This window comes from Nyctibius grandis, chromosome 4, assembly GCF_013368605.1.
Source record: "Nyctibius grandis isolate bNycGra1 chromosome 4, bNycGra1.pri, whole genome shotgun sequence".
Classification (NCBI taxonomy): Eukaryota; Metazoa; Chordata; class Aves; order Nyctibiiformes; family Nyctibiidae; genus Nyctibius; species Nyctibius grandis.
In genome coordinates this window covers 66,315,704-66,333,382 of record NC_090661.1, presented here as the reverse complement: position 1 = coordinate 66,333,382, position 17,679 = coordinate 66,315,704, and the positions used below count along the sequence as shown (strand labels likewise).

General features: G+C 41.8%; 1 protein-coding gene across 1 annotated transcript in view; it reads right to left on the bottom strand.

The window, feature by feature from the left end:
- The window catches only part of KCNH5 (potassium voltage-gated channel subfamily H member 5), a 157,920-nt gene that overhangs the window by 111,199 nt on the left and 29,042 nt on the right, over window positions 1-17,679 (bottom strand). Inside the window, exons 5-6 of the mRNA XM_068399126.1 lie at window positions 7,955-8,070; window positions 3,592-3,984 (exon numbers count right to left, since the gene is read on the bottom strand). Coding sequence (XP_068255227.1) covers window positions 3,592-3,984; window positions 7,955-8,070 — 509 coding nt within the window. The remainder of the gene's footprint in view (window positions 1-3,591; window positions 3,985-7,954; window positions 8,071-17,679) is intronic.

The window sequence follows — 17,679 nt, the reverse complement described above, 5'->3', positions numbered from 1 at the left end:
TTTAGATCACTCTGTGTTCTGCAAGGTCTCTCTCTTTATCTTAGCTTTCCCCTTCTTTGTCATACATCCAAACCCCCCTGAACAGACTGTATCAGCCTGGCTCTGTAACTCTGGGAATGGAAACCTACACCTCTAAGTCTGCCTCAAATCACCTTAATCCTCCCCAATTGTCAATTTGTGTCTCATAATCCTTTTCATCATATCCTTCTACCGAGGCTCTACATCTAATCAACAACAAAATAACTTTGATTTGCAGTCATGTTTGCCTCAGGTGGGAATTTCACAAGACTCTAGCCTTGACCTAATGCTGTCCATGATGAAAACGACACTGTTCCTACTCTGGCCAAGACTGACTGCCATTGAAGAACTCCAACCCTCAGTAAGAAAACTCACATTTCCTTTTCACAGAATCACAGAATCACAGAATGTTAGGGATTGGAAGGGACCTCGAAAGATCATCTAGTCCAATCCCCCTGCCGGGGCAGGATTGCCTAGACCATATCACACAGGAACGCGTCCAGGTGGGTTTTGAATGTCTCCAGAGAAGGAGACTCCACAACCTCTCTGGGCAGCCTGTTCCAGTGTTCGGTCACCCTCACCGTAAAGAAGTTTTTTCCTCCTATTTATGCGGAACCTCCTGTGTTCCAGCTTGCACCCATTGCCCCTTGTCCTGTCAAGGGATGTCACTGAGAAGTGCCTGGCTCCATCCTCATGACACTTGCCCTTTACATGATTATAAACATTAATGAGGTCTTTTTTTCACAGTCTGTTTTTTTAATCTTTTGATTTATCTCCTTAATTCTGACATTATAGAACAGCGCTCAAGTGCATAAGGCATCTTATACAATGACTCAGCAGCTTCGGCATGAGAACCTTCAAGCACCTATATCACATATAGTAGGCTACATTTACAATGGAGAGACACAAACCTGAACTTCCTTGGCTGTATTCTTCTTCATATCTGAAAGACCTGCCCTTAGGGAGGAAAAGAAACTCCCTGCAATGGTGTACCCCCCTGCTCACCCAGTCCCTTAACAACTAACAAAAGTGCATTTCATGCTTTATGTGGAAACAGGAGAGGCTGGAGGTGGGACACAAACGGGGAACAAATTTGAAAAGACGTCTCTCACCCAGCTGGCTTTTATAGAATCATAGGATCGTTTTGGTTGGAAAGGACCTTTAAGATCATTGATTCCAACCATTAACCTAACACTACCAAGTCCACCACAACAAGTCACTCTGATTTGGGTCCATCCTTCGCCACCATACCAAGAACTCAAAGAGCACCAGGACCTTTTCCCATGGTCTTTACCACTAAACTCTGATTTTCTGTTAACTTTTTCTGAAATGACACAATCACCAACTTTAATGCTAAAGACAAATGTCCTTATCCAATGTCCAAGATAAAAAGCTAAAACCTACCAGAATCAAGATCTAAAAGAACTCTTCTCTCTCCTACTTGCCTTAAGGACGAAACACTCACTTTCTACCGAGAAATACTCTCATTTTAATCAATCAGAATATTTCTTCCAAATTAAGTTTATCAATTTACTTATCCTTTACTTATGATCATTGATCAAACTGCTGCTAGTGGGTCAAAAAGTTAAATCCCAGAAAACAAGTACCATTTAAAACAAATGTTAAAAGCCAAATGAAGATAAAGAGTATTAATATCTACAATCACCCAGAACACACTGAGCAGCTCAAAAGACTTAAATGTCACAAATGAAGACACATCACCAAAAAAAAAAAACCCCTCCCCTTGAAGAGAGAGAAAAGGGAAAATGTATACCCAAGGAGGAAAGACTGACTGTTTACATACCTGTTTTCAAAAATCACTTCAAATCTTTTCAGGCACTAGGGAAAACAGGAGTTGTAGGGGTTTGAAATCAAGTACATATATAGTTATACCCCAATGTCTTCTGGAAGCTCCAGGGCCATAACACACCATTTCATGAGAAACAAATGCTGCTTTTGGTTCTCTTATTGAAAATGAATTGATATTTCATTTGTTTGAAGGTATGATAGCAGCTCTAGGACCACTGGAGCTCATGATACCTTGTTATTGTTATTACATTTTTGTTAAAGTTTGCCACTTTAAGTGTGCCTCAATTATAAAGCACTGTGGCAATGATTCTCTTCACTGTCACAAATATTACAGATGGTTTATTTCCCATCTATATGATAAGAGAAAGAGGTTAAGTTCATCATTTAAATCTGTACTGCCTGACAGAAGTTTTCTGTTTGTTTTACATATTAAAGCAGGAAAATCTGGAGATAACGCTGCATTTTTACAAAAATCAGGTTCCTCTTAGTCTGAAATTGGTACCTTAAAAAGCTGTATTATATTTACAACCTTGATAATACCACTCCTAACATAGCCTGACTGTATAACCTGCTTCCAGACGGGCAGCCCTCATATGATCTTGAATTTAAGCTGCAAGTATTATCACTTCTGTCATATTTGCTATAAATAAAATGGAACAATGTCAAAAGATGATACTCAGCACAGAAACAGGGATGGAATTTTAAAGGAGCTCTACAAAATCTGCACCAAAGTCTGCAATAAAAAACAAGAATATAGATTTTACATAGTGAGGACATATAACTGCAGAATTTGAGAACTGAGGAAAAAAAAACAACAAAAAAGCCACTCAACAGTGTTCTAAGAAAAAACTGTTAAAATGTCAAAAAATGAACAAGGCTCTTTCATCTGTTTATGGCCCTAAAGATAAAAGGCTCTAGAGAAAAATTAAAACAAGTCCTAATGCCATTATAGTTGCATTTTAATAATGAATTTTCTCTACACTGGCTTGTGCATGCATATTTGTCATAGTTATTACTTGTTTTCTCTATTATCTTATGCCGCAAGCCCAATTTCTTAAATGTTAATACATTTAACAGTTAAAAAGCTTTAATTCAGTGTCCATTTAAGATATTTATGTTTTCTCTCCTCAAACAGTTTCTAAAACTCCAGCAGTAGCTCAAGAATTGTTTAAAAAAAATGGAGATAAACCTCCCTCTCAATCAGACATTTAAAAAGACATCACAAATAAAAGAAAATTACAGTATCGTTCAAAAAGTAATCCTAGGGCAGGATTTTAAAAATGCTCATTCAGAGGCATTCCCTACTTTCATATAAGTCAGTGGCAAATTAGCCACTGGCTCCAGCCAGAGCAGGCAGAGTTTTGCTTATTGACGTAAAGCCTTGTCAGTCTGCCCTGCAATGGATTAGGACTGCTTAAAGGCAATCACTGGGTCTGAGCTGAAAAGGGAGGCTGTGGCAGGGAGACATCCCAACTGGTTCAGCCCTTTGGGATGTGGACGTGCAACAACGCTTTTGGATGAAGAGCAAGTGATTCTAAAACCCACATCTATTAATGTACACCATCCTCACATGGTACTGAAATCATAAGACACCTCTTCTCCAACCCAGGAATGCTGCGTATGTAAAGCCCAGCAGCTTAAGCCATCCCTGCATATTTGCCCAGAGCTTCAGTTGCCTCTTGTTGCTGCCAGATGCCTGGGAGCATGCTCCTAAATTAATTCCTAATTAAAACAATCCTTTGGAGGCGGACTACAATCACTTACCTCATCCACATTCTCAAAGGCATTGATGATGTCATATGGTAAACAGGACAGAAGATCAATCACAAACCACGTTTTCAGGTAGTTCATCCTTATAAGTTTGGGATCAGATATAACCTCTCCACCAGGGCCAACAAAGGTTGTATGAAAGTTCAAAACAATGTCAACCAGAAAAATAACGTCCACGACACTGTCCAGCACGAGCCAGGCAATGTTGTTCTGTTTTGTCTTGAAGGAGACATTATATGGAACCATAATTGCTGTGTAGAAGGTGAGGATTAAGATGACCCAGTCCCAAGTGGTCTTAAAAGCACAATAATGTAGTATAATGTGTGGTGGAGTCTTTGGAGCTTCTTGCTTGTACTGAGGAAGAATATCAGATCCCAGCTGGAGAACCTGTAAAAGACAGAAGGGTAAAATGTTACTGTTTTCAATGGACATGATCCAATTAGGGGTCTTATGGATTTCTGTGAGGAGCAGCACAAAGATGGGACTGTGTTCATTGGACTTTGCAAGTCAAGCTGCAGTTTCTAAATTATTTGATTTATTAAGAATGTGTGGAGGCAGCTGTCACTCAATGAATGGGAGCAGCATAGCATCTAAGAACATTCTTGCAAAAAGGGAGGTCTTTGCAGATGGACTGAGGGGAAACCATGCCAATAGCAAGGGCAAAGAGGCTCCATAAACAGGTTGTGGGTACCACCACATTGGCTTACATTCTGCAGTTACAAACATCTGCATTCATTCATATGTGGAAGTGTTAACAAGACTAATCCTTTGTGCTTGACCTCTGTTATAAATCACTGTTTAGCCAGAACAATACCCCAGCAAAGGTAAACCAGACTTCAGCCTTGCTGGCTGACCTCCTTCTAAAATGAAGCATTGCATGCACAATATCTGCCCTAACAAACTGGCAATATCATGCTTCCTTCCCATTTTCTTCAAAAACTTGTTGCCCTTACAAGCTCAATATCACTAGTGGGTTCTCTTTCATTTCTTCTAATTACTTTTCTTTTCTTTTTTGCATATGACTGTAATCTCCTGCATGTGCACTTTTGTAGAATGTGGAACTGGAAATGTTGCAAAGGAACCAAGACAAATTCACGTAAGACATTCCTCCCAGCTAATCTAATTACCTCTTATCTCTGTCCAACACAAGAAACAAAAGCACAAAGGATCGCACAACGTGGCAATATATTGCGCTGATAACTGCAAGATTCATGTCTATTTTGGAAGTAATAACACCTTTAACATTTGGGGATCTCAAGCCTGTATGGGATAAAATGAATAATTCCAGCAACTTTAAAACTCATTTCAGCCCTACACCTGTCCCATGCTGGGGCTGATGCGTGATATTTGCAGGGACAGTTGGATTGCAAATAGCAGTCCCATATGTGTAAAAACAATCAAACACAGGATGCTTCCTTGATGAAGAGGAGTAAATGGTTCTGAATAAACAGCACAACAACTAAGAATATGAGCTCAAGTACCACAGACACGGATTCTCCATTAATTCTTTGAAGTCTTACTTTTAAACTGTGACAGATGAGAAAACTGTTACTGAGATCACACAGTAAAAGTCTGGCTCTACTGAAAATCTTTTCTTCAGAAATCCCCAAGGGACAACAACAGCAGTCGCTCTCACTCTGTGTTGTGGTTTTCCAACATGTCTAATGTGACCCAATATCAGGCTGCAACCTGATGGGATGCAAACCTGCTTGTGCCTACCTGTTCCCACAGGTGTTCCTGTTCTCCCTAAGGTCAGATTTAGCAATCACTACCTTTAAGGAAAGTCAGTTAAGCTGATATGATGAAAAACTAACTTATTGTTACATTAGTTAGCCATTTGTTTTCACAGAATCAGTTGAGTTGAACAAATTTATGTGGCCAGAAAACCACTAGACCCAATACACAGGTAGCAGTGGGAGTGCAGCAGAGACCTCCAATAGACCATGGCTGCCCTCTTTGCCAGCAGCCTCACATTATACCAGCTTTAGGGTAACACAAAGCCATGCGTTGAGCTCCAGCTGAACAGCAATGCACACCAAGTAGTCCAGTCCCAACAGCACTCACCAGAGACCCTCACAGATGCCAAACCCCTGGTGAGACCCATAAAAATATCAACCTCCAGGTGTCCCTTCCCCAGTGACCAGGACAAGACTCACTAACAGCACTCCTATAACCACCCAACGGGCAAGATGCAGCTCGCCACTGCAGCACACTGAACTCGCTGGTGGATCCATGGGTCCTTCCCTGGAATAAGAGCAATGATCAATAGTCTTCTTTTATTTTCACAGCAGCCTTTGTGCAAATCCATGAAACTTCTTTCAATGCCAAAATTGTCCCCTGCATTTAACACGCCATTTTGGCTTTGACTCATAATATGGTCGTTATCTCCAGTTATCTCTTTGTGGTCAACACTTGTGGTCAACACTTTACTGTCATGATAAATCAGGACTGGGACTTCTTTCCTTGGTTTCTCCAGGCCTGTTTGTTCCCTGTCTTGTTCACTGGGGCAGGAGCTGGAAACAGCCTCACTATAGCTGGAATAATAAGCTGCTTAGAGCTCAAGCCAAATGCGATGAACATATGCTTGTTAGTTCCCTGTGCCTCTGGTGGTGGAATGCTTAGGAGCTCCCATGATACTGTAAAAGCATAATTATTATTCTTAACATAATATCATGCTGAGTTTGACACGGTGAGTGGGTGGCAAGTGGCTGTGGAGACCACTGAAATATAATGATTATTTCTTTCATGCTGCATGAATTTTTAATTTTAAACCACTAAATACACAATATCATGTTAGTCAGCTGCATTCATCACAGACTCTCTGAATTATTCTTGTATACAACTAATGAAAATGGCTGATAACGGTTAAGCCTGGTAAAGGTGGGTAGTACATTCTGCAAGGGATGAGCTGTGATGATAACGCTCCTCCTCAGACACAGAATTATGAAAAACAGGGCCTCTATGGCAATGGGGTACCTCCACTCAGTCTGCATCCCTGACAGCACTTTGCCTACAAAGCATTTTGCAGCTCTGACCTGTAAGATAGGAGATCGCATGCTCTCCAAACGATCTATTCCTGGGTACAACCTTCTCCCTTACCTGAGCCTTTACTACTGTCTGTTCTAAATCTTCCTTGCTGGGACTTAACTCCATTACTATTTCTCTAGCTATAGCGGACCCAATGAACAATTTCCTCCCTCATTGTATGCAACTGCTTTATACTTATTTGAATATCGTCACCATATCTTCTCCAGTCTTCCCTTCTCTAGACTAAACCAATAATGATATAACTGTATTTACACAGTGCTGAAATGTCATGAATCAGAAAAGCAAGATGTGAGAGTAACTCAGTAATCATCTGAGATATTGGTATGAGATAATTCATGAGAAAACATCACCCTGCCAACACCTGAAAACTGTAGGTTTACATTCCGATTTTAATTTAAGTTCCACTAAAACCAGAAAGGGAACAAAAAAACCCAAAACAATTAAAGCTGCTACCAGTTCTTAGCATCAAACCCAGGACAAGCTCTCTGGCACAAGGTGGCTAGGGCTGTCATTTTCAGTAGCCCATTTATTTTCACCATATATTTTTGACCCATATATTTTTCATTACCAATGGACATGAAGATGAAAGCAGTACCTCTGTTTCATCAGTTAACCTGAAGGCATTCACTTGTTGCACCATCTGCACTGTTAAGGAGATGTTTGCAACCTGCCAAAGAGTTCATTTCATCAGTTCTGAAGAAAAAAAATGATGAGCAAAATACTGCAGGAATGACTTTGCAAGAAAGTCCAGATTAAGGTATATATATTCAGGTATATAATGGTTGGACCTAATGATCTTAAAGGTCTTTTCCAACCACAACGATTCTATGATTCTGTGTGGTCAGTGTGCCTGAACAACCGCCAGGACCCAGACAGGGATACTTCCAAAGAGGTTTCTCAAACAATCCCATTTCCCCAGGAGAGTAAGCGACCATCCACAGGGCTCAAGAACATCTAGTCTGGTTCCATGTCGCTGTGAGACAGCGTGTAGAGGAGTACACCATGCCTTGTACCCCAAGTTAAGCAACAATCAGCAAACTGAGAATTGCATGCACAGAAATAGGGCCATGTAAGTAAAAGTGACCTACAGAGACTTTTTTCATGACTGAAAGCATGACTTGTCCCAGAAACATGGGCTCGGCACATAGTTCTGCTTTAGGATGAGCAGAGGAGAGGTGGAAAAAAAAAAAAAGTTGGGAAATATTTTCCTCTAAAAACATTACTTATTAATGGGAATAGGTTTGTTTTTTTATCCCCCCCATCTCTTCCTGCCTTACAAAGGGAGCAGGCTGGTGTCTATCCCACTTACTTCGGCTAACCGGGAGTGCTTGTGCACCACCTCGGCCTTGTTCATCGGCGTTAGCTGCTGCAGCACGCTCCGGCTGTTCGTCAGGGCCCGCGTCAACCGAGCAAACTTTGTCCAACCTGTGCGAAAGAAGGAAATCATGTCAGAAGTACGCAGACCTCATTCATCACTAGTAAATCTCCTTTGTGTTCACTGATATTAAGTCTCAGGCGTGAATAGTTTCTCTAAATTGTTGCACAGAACAGCTTCAGGCTCTAGGCTTAAAGACTTTGCAAAAGAGGAAAAATACCACTGCTTCAAGGCAACCACAAGTAAATCTGAGTAAAACCAAAATGCTCTGTCTCGTTCTTTCTTCTCCCTTTTGGAAACATTGTGTTAGAGGGATCACATTGTGCTTTCAGCCTTCTGGGGAGTTACTCTGCAGCTGAAATCTAATTCTAAACCACTGGAGTTAATGCAGAGGCTTCCCAAGTCTGCAAATCCCACTGAAGTAAAATCCTGCCCAGCTACAGAAAGGCTCCTGCTGATTCAGGGCTGCTGGAGCAGCCCCAAAAGTCTGATCCTTAAGTCTTTACTGTTTCTTGCTCCAAGTAGACTTCAGGGAAAAAAACTAAAACTTTAAAAAAAAAAAATCAGCAAAATTCAGAGTTGTATCAACAGCAATGCTTCAGACTAAAAAAAATATAATTAAGGCTTTAAAGACAGATTAAGTACTAGATTTTAAATGGCATTAAGAAATACATTTAGCTGTTGTGACTGTGTGCTGCCCCACAACCTGACCTTTATCTCCCATAACCCTGCTCAAGCGATAACCACCAGTGGTGGTCATAATGAATGCATCTGATCGTGATGGCTGCATCTGGTTCAACATGGATTCGGGGGAGACAGATAACAACACAATAGCCAAGGGCTAATTTGAGCAATGCACCCACCGAGCCACAGTGCTGATCAACGTCCAACTCAAGCCAAATTTGGAAAAAACTAGCACCTGTGGTCAGCATGCAAATATGACTGAGCCAACCATCTTACCCCCATAAATAGTGAGCAACCCAAGAGCCCTTCGAGCTCTCCTGCATGCCAGGATCTCCCCTTGAGTAGGGATGCCTCTCAAGGTTACTCGTCGAGGTTGAGAGTTTCCTCACTGCAACAGATTCTCAGTAAGTGATTAATAGCATGCTAAACCTTGACAATCTTAGCTAAGTGATATAAAGGATTGATTGCACATATATAACCCTTTAGTCATAAACCATTGACCAAGACTGGGACTAGGATTGGATCCAGCCACACCTAGACTCCTCTCTGAGAAGGAGATTAGAAAGCAAGGGGGTCCATTCTGAAGCCCATGACTCAACAGGAGGGTCTCCCTGACAGTTTTTGTCTGACCCTGTCCTCTATGCAGTAAATAACCAAGTGTACCTTGCCATCGAATCTTGTTCAACCACTGTCACATTTACCATTGAACTTTGTTAAGTCACTGTCTTATATGAGTAAAATATATTGTTACTTCTCTCTTGTGAGTGAAGTGCATCACTCCATCCACCACAGCTGTTAAACTAATGATAAACAGCTGCCTTAATGGTAGCTTAAGACCTATACACTGGGCCACCGCTGGGGAATTTTTTCTGCCGCATTCAGAAGAGAGCAATCAGAGTTTGTTACTGACAGCAGCACCGACCCGGGAATGTGCCATCAAGTCATTTCTGCTGGAAAAAAGCCCAAACGTGACAGCTGGCGTGGATGCGTCAATGGATGAGGTAGATCGGCGGTAGCAAAGAAAATGCCAGGGGTATAAGCTGTGTAGCACCTCGGTGTTAAGAAGGAAAATTGAAAATTCAAATATCTGCAGGAAGGAAATACCTCCCCAAAAGCACTGAAGGAGATGCTCAACTTTCAGTTTAGCCAGGTATACCCTGTTTTTTTACTACACGGGCGTCTATAAAACATCAAACAAGTTATGGACAGGAAACAAATTCAGAAGAAGGTTTTACTTTTATGTAACTTGAATGCTGAGGAAGTGTAAATTGGGGGAAATGTCAAATCTGAGAAAGGAAACATTTCTATGTTAGCTTGGTTTATTTCTAAATGCCTGTTGTCTGACAGGAGTCAGGGAGTTAGAAAGTTAAGGAAAGCCCTGGGGTAGATAAAATGAAGAGCAGAGAACAGACAAGACAATAAAACTTCATGAAAAAAAATAATTTACAGTTTGGTTTTGCAATTTACCACATATATATCACGTTCACGCAAATATAAAACCATTGTTCAGCATTTAGCAATCAGAACAGATCTAAATATCATAATACACCACCAGCACTGCACCAACCATTTGTCTGGCTATTTATAAATGACCTCAAAAATGCACATAAAAATGCACTGTAAAAATGTAAAAAACAGAAGTATTTTATTAACTTTTCAAAGCTAAACCTGAAATGTGAACTTCTGATATGCCTCGTGCTTCTCGAGCTTACAGGGATATTCAATTAGGAACATGCACTTTCTGTATTAAACAAGGTCAAAAGGGACTATAGTGATTTGAGTATGAACTATTAATCTCTAGAAAAAATTCTTGTGGTTTTCTTTTTCCTAATTGTCTATAAAACTGTGGCAGGGAGACAGCTTTAATACAAAAGTCAGAAGTATTCTTTATCTTTCTTAACCAGTGACTTCAAAGAGCGGGTAAGCATGGCAACAGCATGATGACAGCTCTGCCCCAACATTTCTCGTAATTGCTGGAGGCGATGATGGATCCAGCCAATTGCTTTTGGTACGCTGCAACCACACTGCAAGAACCAGAGAAAAAGAGCAGTTCTTCTCTGGGAAGGTGGTCGTCCACCTCCAGACCCTAGGCAGGTACCTACACACACATGCACACACTCAGTGTCCTCTTCCCCTGGAAAGGCACTTCCCTGTGATCCATGGGGATGGATTCAGGACAGTCTCCACCCTGCCCCACAGAACTGATACAAGAGTGATGGAAAGGAGCTCAGCAAAGCCAAAACCACTACAGCCAAACTTGTATTCAATACTGAACACCCTCATCTGTCACATCTCAGCTTTGTCAGCTACTCCAACTCTGACAGGGGCCTCGTGAAGTTCAACAAGAAGAAATGCAAGGTCCTGTACCTGGGAGGAACAACACCACGCACCAATTTATGCTGGGGGCCACCCAGATGCAAAACAGCTTGGCAGAAAAGGACCTGGGGGTCCTGGTGGACCAGGTTGAACATGAGCCAGCAAAATGTGCCCATGCTGCAAAGAAGGTGAATGGTACCCTTGGCTGCATTCGACAAAGTATTGCCAGAAGGTCGTCGAAGGTCCTTTCCCTCTAATTGGCACTCGTAAGGCCAGTTCTGGGCTTCTCAGTACATGAGAGACATGGACATACTGAAGAGAGTCCAAAAAAAGGACCACGAAGATGACAAGGGACTGGAGCATCTCTTCTCTGAGGAAAGGCTGACAGAGATGGGACTATTCAGCCTGGAAAAGAGAAGGCTTGGGGGGGGTAGATCTTATTCATGTATCTAAACACCTGAAGGAAGGGTACAAAGAGGACAGAGCCAGGTTCTTTCCAGTGGTGCCCAGTGACAGGACCAGATGCAACAGGCACAAAATGAAACACAGGAAGTTCTGTCTAAACATCAGGAAACACCTCTTTACTGTGATGGTGACTGAGCACTGGCACAGGTTGCCCAGACATGTTGTGGAGTCTCCCTCCTTGGAGATATTCAAAAGCCATATGGACATGGTCCTGGGCAACCTGCTCTAGGAGGTCCTGCTTGAGCAGGGGGGTTAGACAAGATGACCTCCAGAGATCCCTTCCAACCTCAACCATTCTGTGATTCTGTGACCTTTTTGACAGCTGATGGTTAATGATTCAATGCTTACTTTATTTTCTGAGGCTTAGGGCATTGATCTGCACAGTGATTAGATGGGGATTTGGAGAAGAGTCAGGGGCTGGCAATGATAGGAGATGGCTTCCTATACTCTCTAGCAATCCTTTCCCATGGTGCTTCATAGGCTGATAGATCCCACTCACAAAAATATGGGGTTTCAAAATGCCTCTTCTCTTATAAAAGCAAAACTGGTAAGAAATCCCTTGTCATAGGTAAGAAAAGCATCTGTTCTGTATTAACAATACCAAAAGCCTGGGGAAGTTGGGGAAGAGGTACCACAAGGAGCTGGAGGAGTAAGACACATACCAAACAACAGCAATCCTTTTGCTGTAAAAATAAAAAGAAAGGAAGAACTATGACTTTCTCAAATACTCCTTTTCCACTTCGGTGAGATCATCAATGTCATGTGAAAGAAAAAAGCCACACATTTTAGCATTCAGGGTTACCACTCTGCCTATCTGGTCTGACCTCTTCTTTTCACAGGGCAAACCATTTCATCGTGTCCTTTCTCCACCAAGACCAAAGCTTTGCTTTGTGCTAGAGCAGACCTTTTGCAAAATCCCTTCCAGCCTCATTTAGAGACTTCACATTTTCACATTTCTTTCAGCCCTGTGAAGCCCCATGATTCTGGACACTGAAGTATAGAATACGCTAACGTGACTTTTTTCTAATTCAGCATGAAGTCCAGCATTATTCTACCTGCTCCAATCTATCTATCTGCAATAGTGTGAAAAATCACCAACTTCTTTCATTTCCTATTTGCAACCCAAGAAAATTAAAACATAGCAACAGCAAGATGCTGGGGTATGAGTGGGAAGGTGAAAATGCATACAGGCTGCCTTGTGTCTGAAATAATCTGTACAGGGTACATTTCTCTATTTCCTGACCTTGTTGTAGACTAGATAAGTTCAGAAATATATTTAAAACCAATGTGTACGTTTAAATAGACCAGGCAAAATTTGCATAGCTGCTTACTGCTGTCAATGTTTCTTCAAACGATTCCCTCCATTCTTTTCGTTTATAGACCGAGACTTGAAAAGAATGATAATTTTATGCCATGTATTAATGACCGCGTGTCCTCACAGATATTTTCAGTCTGGAAGGAGTAAAGGAGTGGCACAAACAGCAGGTGCAAGAGGGGAAAAAAAAACCCTACACCTGGGAAAAAGCAACACTTCTGATGCTCTCTTCAGCTCAGCTGGATTGCGTCTTTCTTCCACAGCATCACTTGACAAATAATACCCTGAACTTGCACCGCTGCACTCAAATTCTTAGGAACAAAGGCAACATCATCAGATCACATACCCGATCAGGCCAGCAGCTACTTCTCCTTACAAGAAGTTAAACTGAGTGTTTCAGAGGAAGATGTTAACTACCTCAAATGGAAAATTCTGGAATAATATACATATAAAATGATTGTTTGCCCCGGTTCTCATTAATTACTTTCTGATTCATGGACAAAAGCAGGAAAATTTGTACCCCTGCTTTAAAAAAACCCCTCTTGATCTGCATTCAATCTCATGATCCAAAACAAGGGTGTGTTCTTAAACAGGAGTCTAGCACCATATTTCCCTGTTCCTATCCATTACTCAAACTAAAATTCTTGCATTCTCAAGAAATTGAAGATGCAGGTTTAACAACTTCATACAGTTATGAAAACAGGACACAAAGAGGGAAAGCAATAGACAGGAACTAAACTAGTCTCTGTCTTGGCCCAGCTGTAATGCCATCCTTCCAAGCACATGGGCTCTTGCGCTGCTCTACTGCTTAATCCACCTTCCCTGTACAAACCTCAGCAGTCAATAGGCCTACCTATTGACTTCAAAGACAAGAGCAAACATTTTCAAATATAAGAATTTGCAAGTGAGAAAACCCTTCAAATTCTCCCCCATAACTTAATCAGGAGTTGAAAATTGCAATCTCTTTTACTGGATTTGTGTACAGGTCCATATACAGATTTAGCCACCTAGCTAGCAGCCACAATGGAAAAAAAAAATAAATTCTCTAGTTCATAAACTATATTATGTTATTTTAAAGCTAAATTCATACATAAGAGTTTATGAAGAGTTTAAAAATCTCGAGGTGAGATGTTAATGTTCTTTATAGCGCACTTGCTCTGACAAATCTCGACATGATTAGTTCCCCCTAATAAAACATTAGTGTAGCTCTACTGGGTTGCAATTAACCTTTTTGTCAAGGTTTGTCTGGTCTTAAAAGGATCAGAAATAATGAAGGCTTTTAAATCAGCGTAACAGGGAACTATCCAATATCTTAGACTGCAGTGAAAACACCTGGGTTAAGAATTATATTGTATGTAGAAAACAACCAGAAAGGATAATTACAGCAATGCTCATGTTGATTCCTGCCTGCAGGAGTGTAAGTAACACGTCCACTCCATGGAAAGGCTGTTGTTCTACTCTCACTGCAGAGCATGAAACAGTTAACATGCAGAATGCTTAAATAATATATACTGTATGACTTACCCACAAAAGCAAAGAGCTGGCACCACTCAGAAATAGGCAGTTTGGAATTCAATTGATAACATGGATCATCCTTTTTGCTTCAACAGTTAGCATGTACAAATCTCAACTATTTCTAGACGCTCAGAGAGTAAAATCATTGCAATGGCTGGCTGTTTGCTGTTTATTGCAGGTAAAGTATGATTGAAAGAGCTCATTGTCTCTTTGAAAAACTTAATCATCCTGGTTTTGCTTTGTTAGAGAGAGGGATAAATGGGATTCCATAATAAATAGACTGTCTGATATTCCTGAATAAATAGACTGACTGATGTATGATGTACACTGGAGAGGCATGAGCCAGGGCAGCTCCCTGTACCTGTGCTCCCTTGCTGGGGCTGGACTGGGCAACAACATGGACCACTGAATTGATGACAGCCTCAGCGGCTGCCCCCGGTTTGCTCCTGCCTGCAGCCAAGGACCTCCCCCCCAATAGCTCCCAAATCAGCACAGCCACAGTGCTCATCATGTAACATCACCTCGTCCTGGTGCTGCAGTTGAATCACCCGAGAGCCACATGCTGGCCAAATCCTCTTGTACAGTAATCTTCACTGAATTGACACTGTGTGACACTCTCGATAAAATATTGAGACTACGCAGTTCAGTAAATTACAGGTTAAATGGATGAAGAACTTGCTACATGGCAGATATCAAACAAGAAGTAGTGGAAAATAGTAAAAAATTATTACTGAGAGTCTTCTGGACCCCAGTGGACCAGTCCCCTTCTATGCCGTGCTTTTCTCTATGGTTTGAAAGTCATTATAAAATGACTGATAAAATGCCCAGATGACAGGAAGATTAGAGGAATGTTAAACAGTAGTGAGGGCAGTCACACAGGATGATGTGTTGATAACTGGGCATGTACCATTAAAATGTGTTTGAAACAGAAATCAGATATCTAGGCAAAAGCAACGCAAATTGTATCTCCAGCACGGGAGGGGGAAACGTCCCTAGCAAAGAACAGTTCTGAACAGGATCCAGAGGTCTTAGGAGATGAGCAATTCAGCACGTGGTTTGCTTTGGCAAAAAGTCACCTACTCCTTGGACAAACAACAGTAAGAGCTAGGCTTGGAGAGGCTGAGCAATGGGCAATATTGAGGAGTTACCTGTGAACCCACCTGGCTACAACACTGGCTGCAGAAGCTGACTGGGGACCTGGGAGGCTGAAATCCATGTCACCACAGATTCATACCTACTGCTGCCAAAGAGCTGGATTAAAGTGTAGCTAAAATGTCTGTGTATCTGCCATCACCAGACCTTCAAATTCAGGCTAGACAGAGGTTTAAGGAGCTCAACTCACTTACTTTATCAAAAGAAAGTGGAGCAATGACTTGATTATATGTGTAAGTGCCTTAATGGGACTTTCCTAGTACAGTGGAAAAAATGAGTAACAAGATGCCACTGCAAGAAGCTGAAGCTAGGTTAATTTAAATACAACACTTTTTTAAAGCCAAGAGTGTAATGAAAAAGCAAGAAAAATATGAAGGAATGTGGTGGATCCTCAGTCTCTTCAGACTTCTAAGTCAATACTGGATGTTTGTCTGAAAGGGATGGTTTAGTTACACACAAGTTTATGGGATCAGCAGAGGAGTAACTTAGTGAAATGTAACGGCCTGTGATATACAGATTAGACTCAAACTCTCTAACGCTACTGTCACGGTTTAAAGCTGGGCTGGCTATTAACCAGGTGGCAGATGCTCTCTGTTAACCCTCTCCCCCCCCGCAAGGGAAAGGGAAAGGGAAAAGGGAGAGAGACTTATGGGTTGGAAAGTTAAAACAGTTTTAATAAACTATAATAATGAAAAAGAGTATAATAACAATAATAATAGAAATAACCAAATATATACAAATATATACAAAACCAAGACTGAGAGCTTGGAAATCCTCCTCAGGCAGAGTTGCTCCCCCCAGCACAGGCAGAGGGGGAAATGCAGTAGCTCCCCCCAGCACAGACAGAGGGGAAAATGCAGTAGCTCCCCTGCCATCACACCTGCAGGCTTTTAACTGGAGAATTGGCAAAGCTGGTACCAATCAGTGGGAGACAGGAGGGCCCCTCCCTCCTGGGCCCCACCTCCAGGAGGCAGTGGGTTAGTGATAAATAGGAAAGTGAGAATGACTTGTATGGGATGGAATACCTCGTTGGTCAATCTTGGGTCACCTGCCCTGTCTGCTCCTCCCTGCAGGTGCGACCCCCCTTCGGCTCTTCACTCATAAGCAGTGAGGAATTTAGCAGTGACCTTGGTTTCTCTAAGACTAATTGGCCTGGTTTGGGCCAAACCAGGACAGCTACTATATTTATACTTATTATTTTATATATGGCTTATGAGTGTTCAGTTTTCTACATCGAAAGTGTATCCATCTACAAACAGTTACTGTTTTAAAGATCAACTTCCAGTTTAATTCAATCTCTCACAGGGTTAGATTTGATTTCAATGGGATTTCTTTTTCATTGCACATTAAACGTCTAGAAATTTACAGACAGTTAATGTGCATTGTGGGTTGCTGATGGAGCAGACAAAGGCCTCAAAAGGCAATACCAGATTCAGAAAAGTACTTGATTTCTGTGAAGGAAATTAAACAGCCCTGGACATGGAAATTCTCTCTTCTTCATCATGGTGGGTCCCTGACAGCAGCAAAGCAAGAAAGCAGGGGGGCAGAAATAAGGCCTCGGAGTGTCACCCCTAGGAGCGAGGAAACAACTACCTCTTTGTGACTGTTCAGCCTTCGCAGTGTCTGCTAAAAGTGCCACCAGCCTGTCACCGAATACAATAATGGGGATGCTTGTCCTGCAGGAACAGGAGCAAAGTAACCTCAGAAGGTCTTCCTGGTTACTGGCAAGTTGTGCCCATCCAAAACAGATGATTTCAAGTATCAAGAGACTGTATCTTAGCATCATTCCTCTGAGTTGTCTGCTCTTCACACTGGAAGCCCACCTAGTGTCCTGGCAAATGACCACTTCTCTTGTCAGCCCCGACAAAGTCCCTTCTCAAGGTCCAGGTGTCCCGGGATGCTGCACTCTAGACCCAGGGGACAATGGAGAGATGGAGGTGATCTCCTTGGTGCCTGAAGGCAGTAGGGGGGTGCAATTCTGCAGATCAGAGCAATAGGAAACAGCACAAGAACAAGTGGGTCTCTATAGCACCGATACCCTTGTTATTACAGGCTTGGAAAAGTGGGCTGGGAAGGATACCCAAATTGTGACCTATTAAATTACTGTTATGGATTACTGTCAAGGTGATGTATTCAACAGGGTACACTGTGCTTCAGCTAAAGGTAGAAACCTCATTTCCATGCTCTAGTCCCTCAACCCCCTTCTTCTATT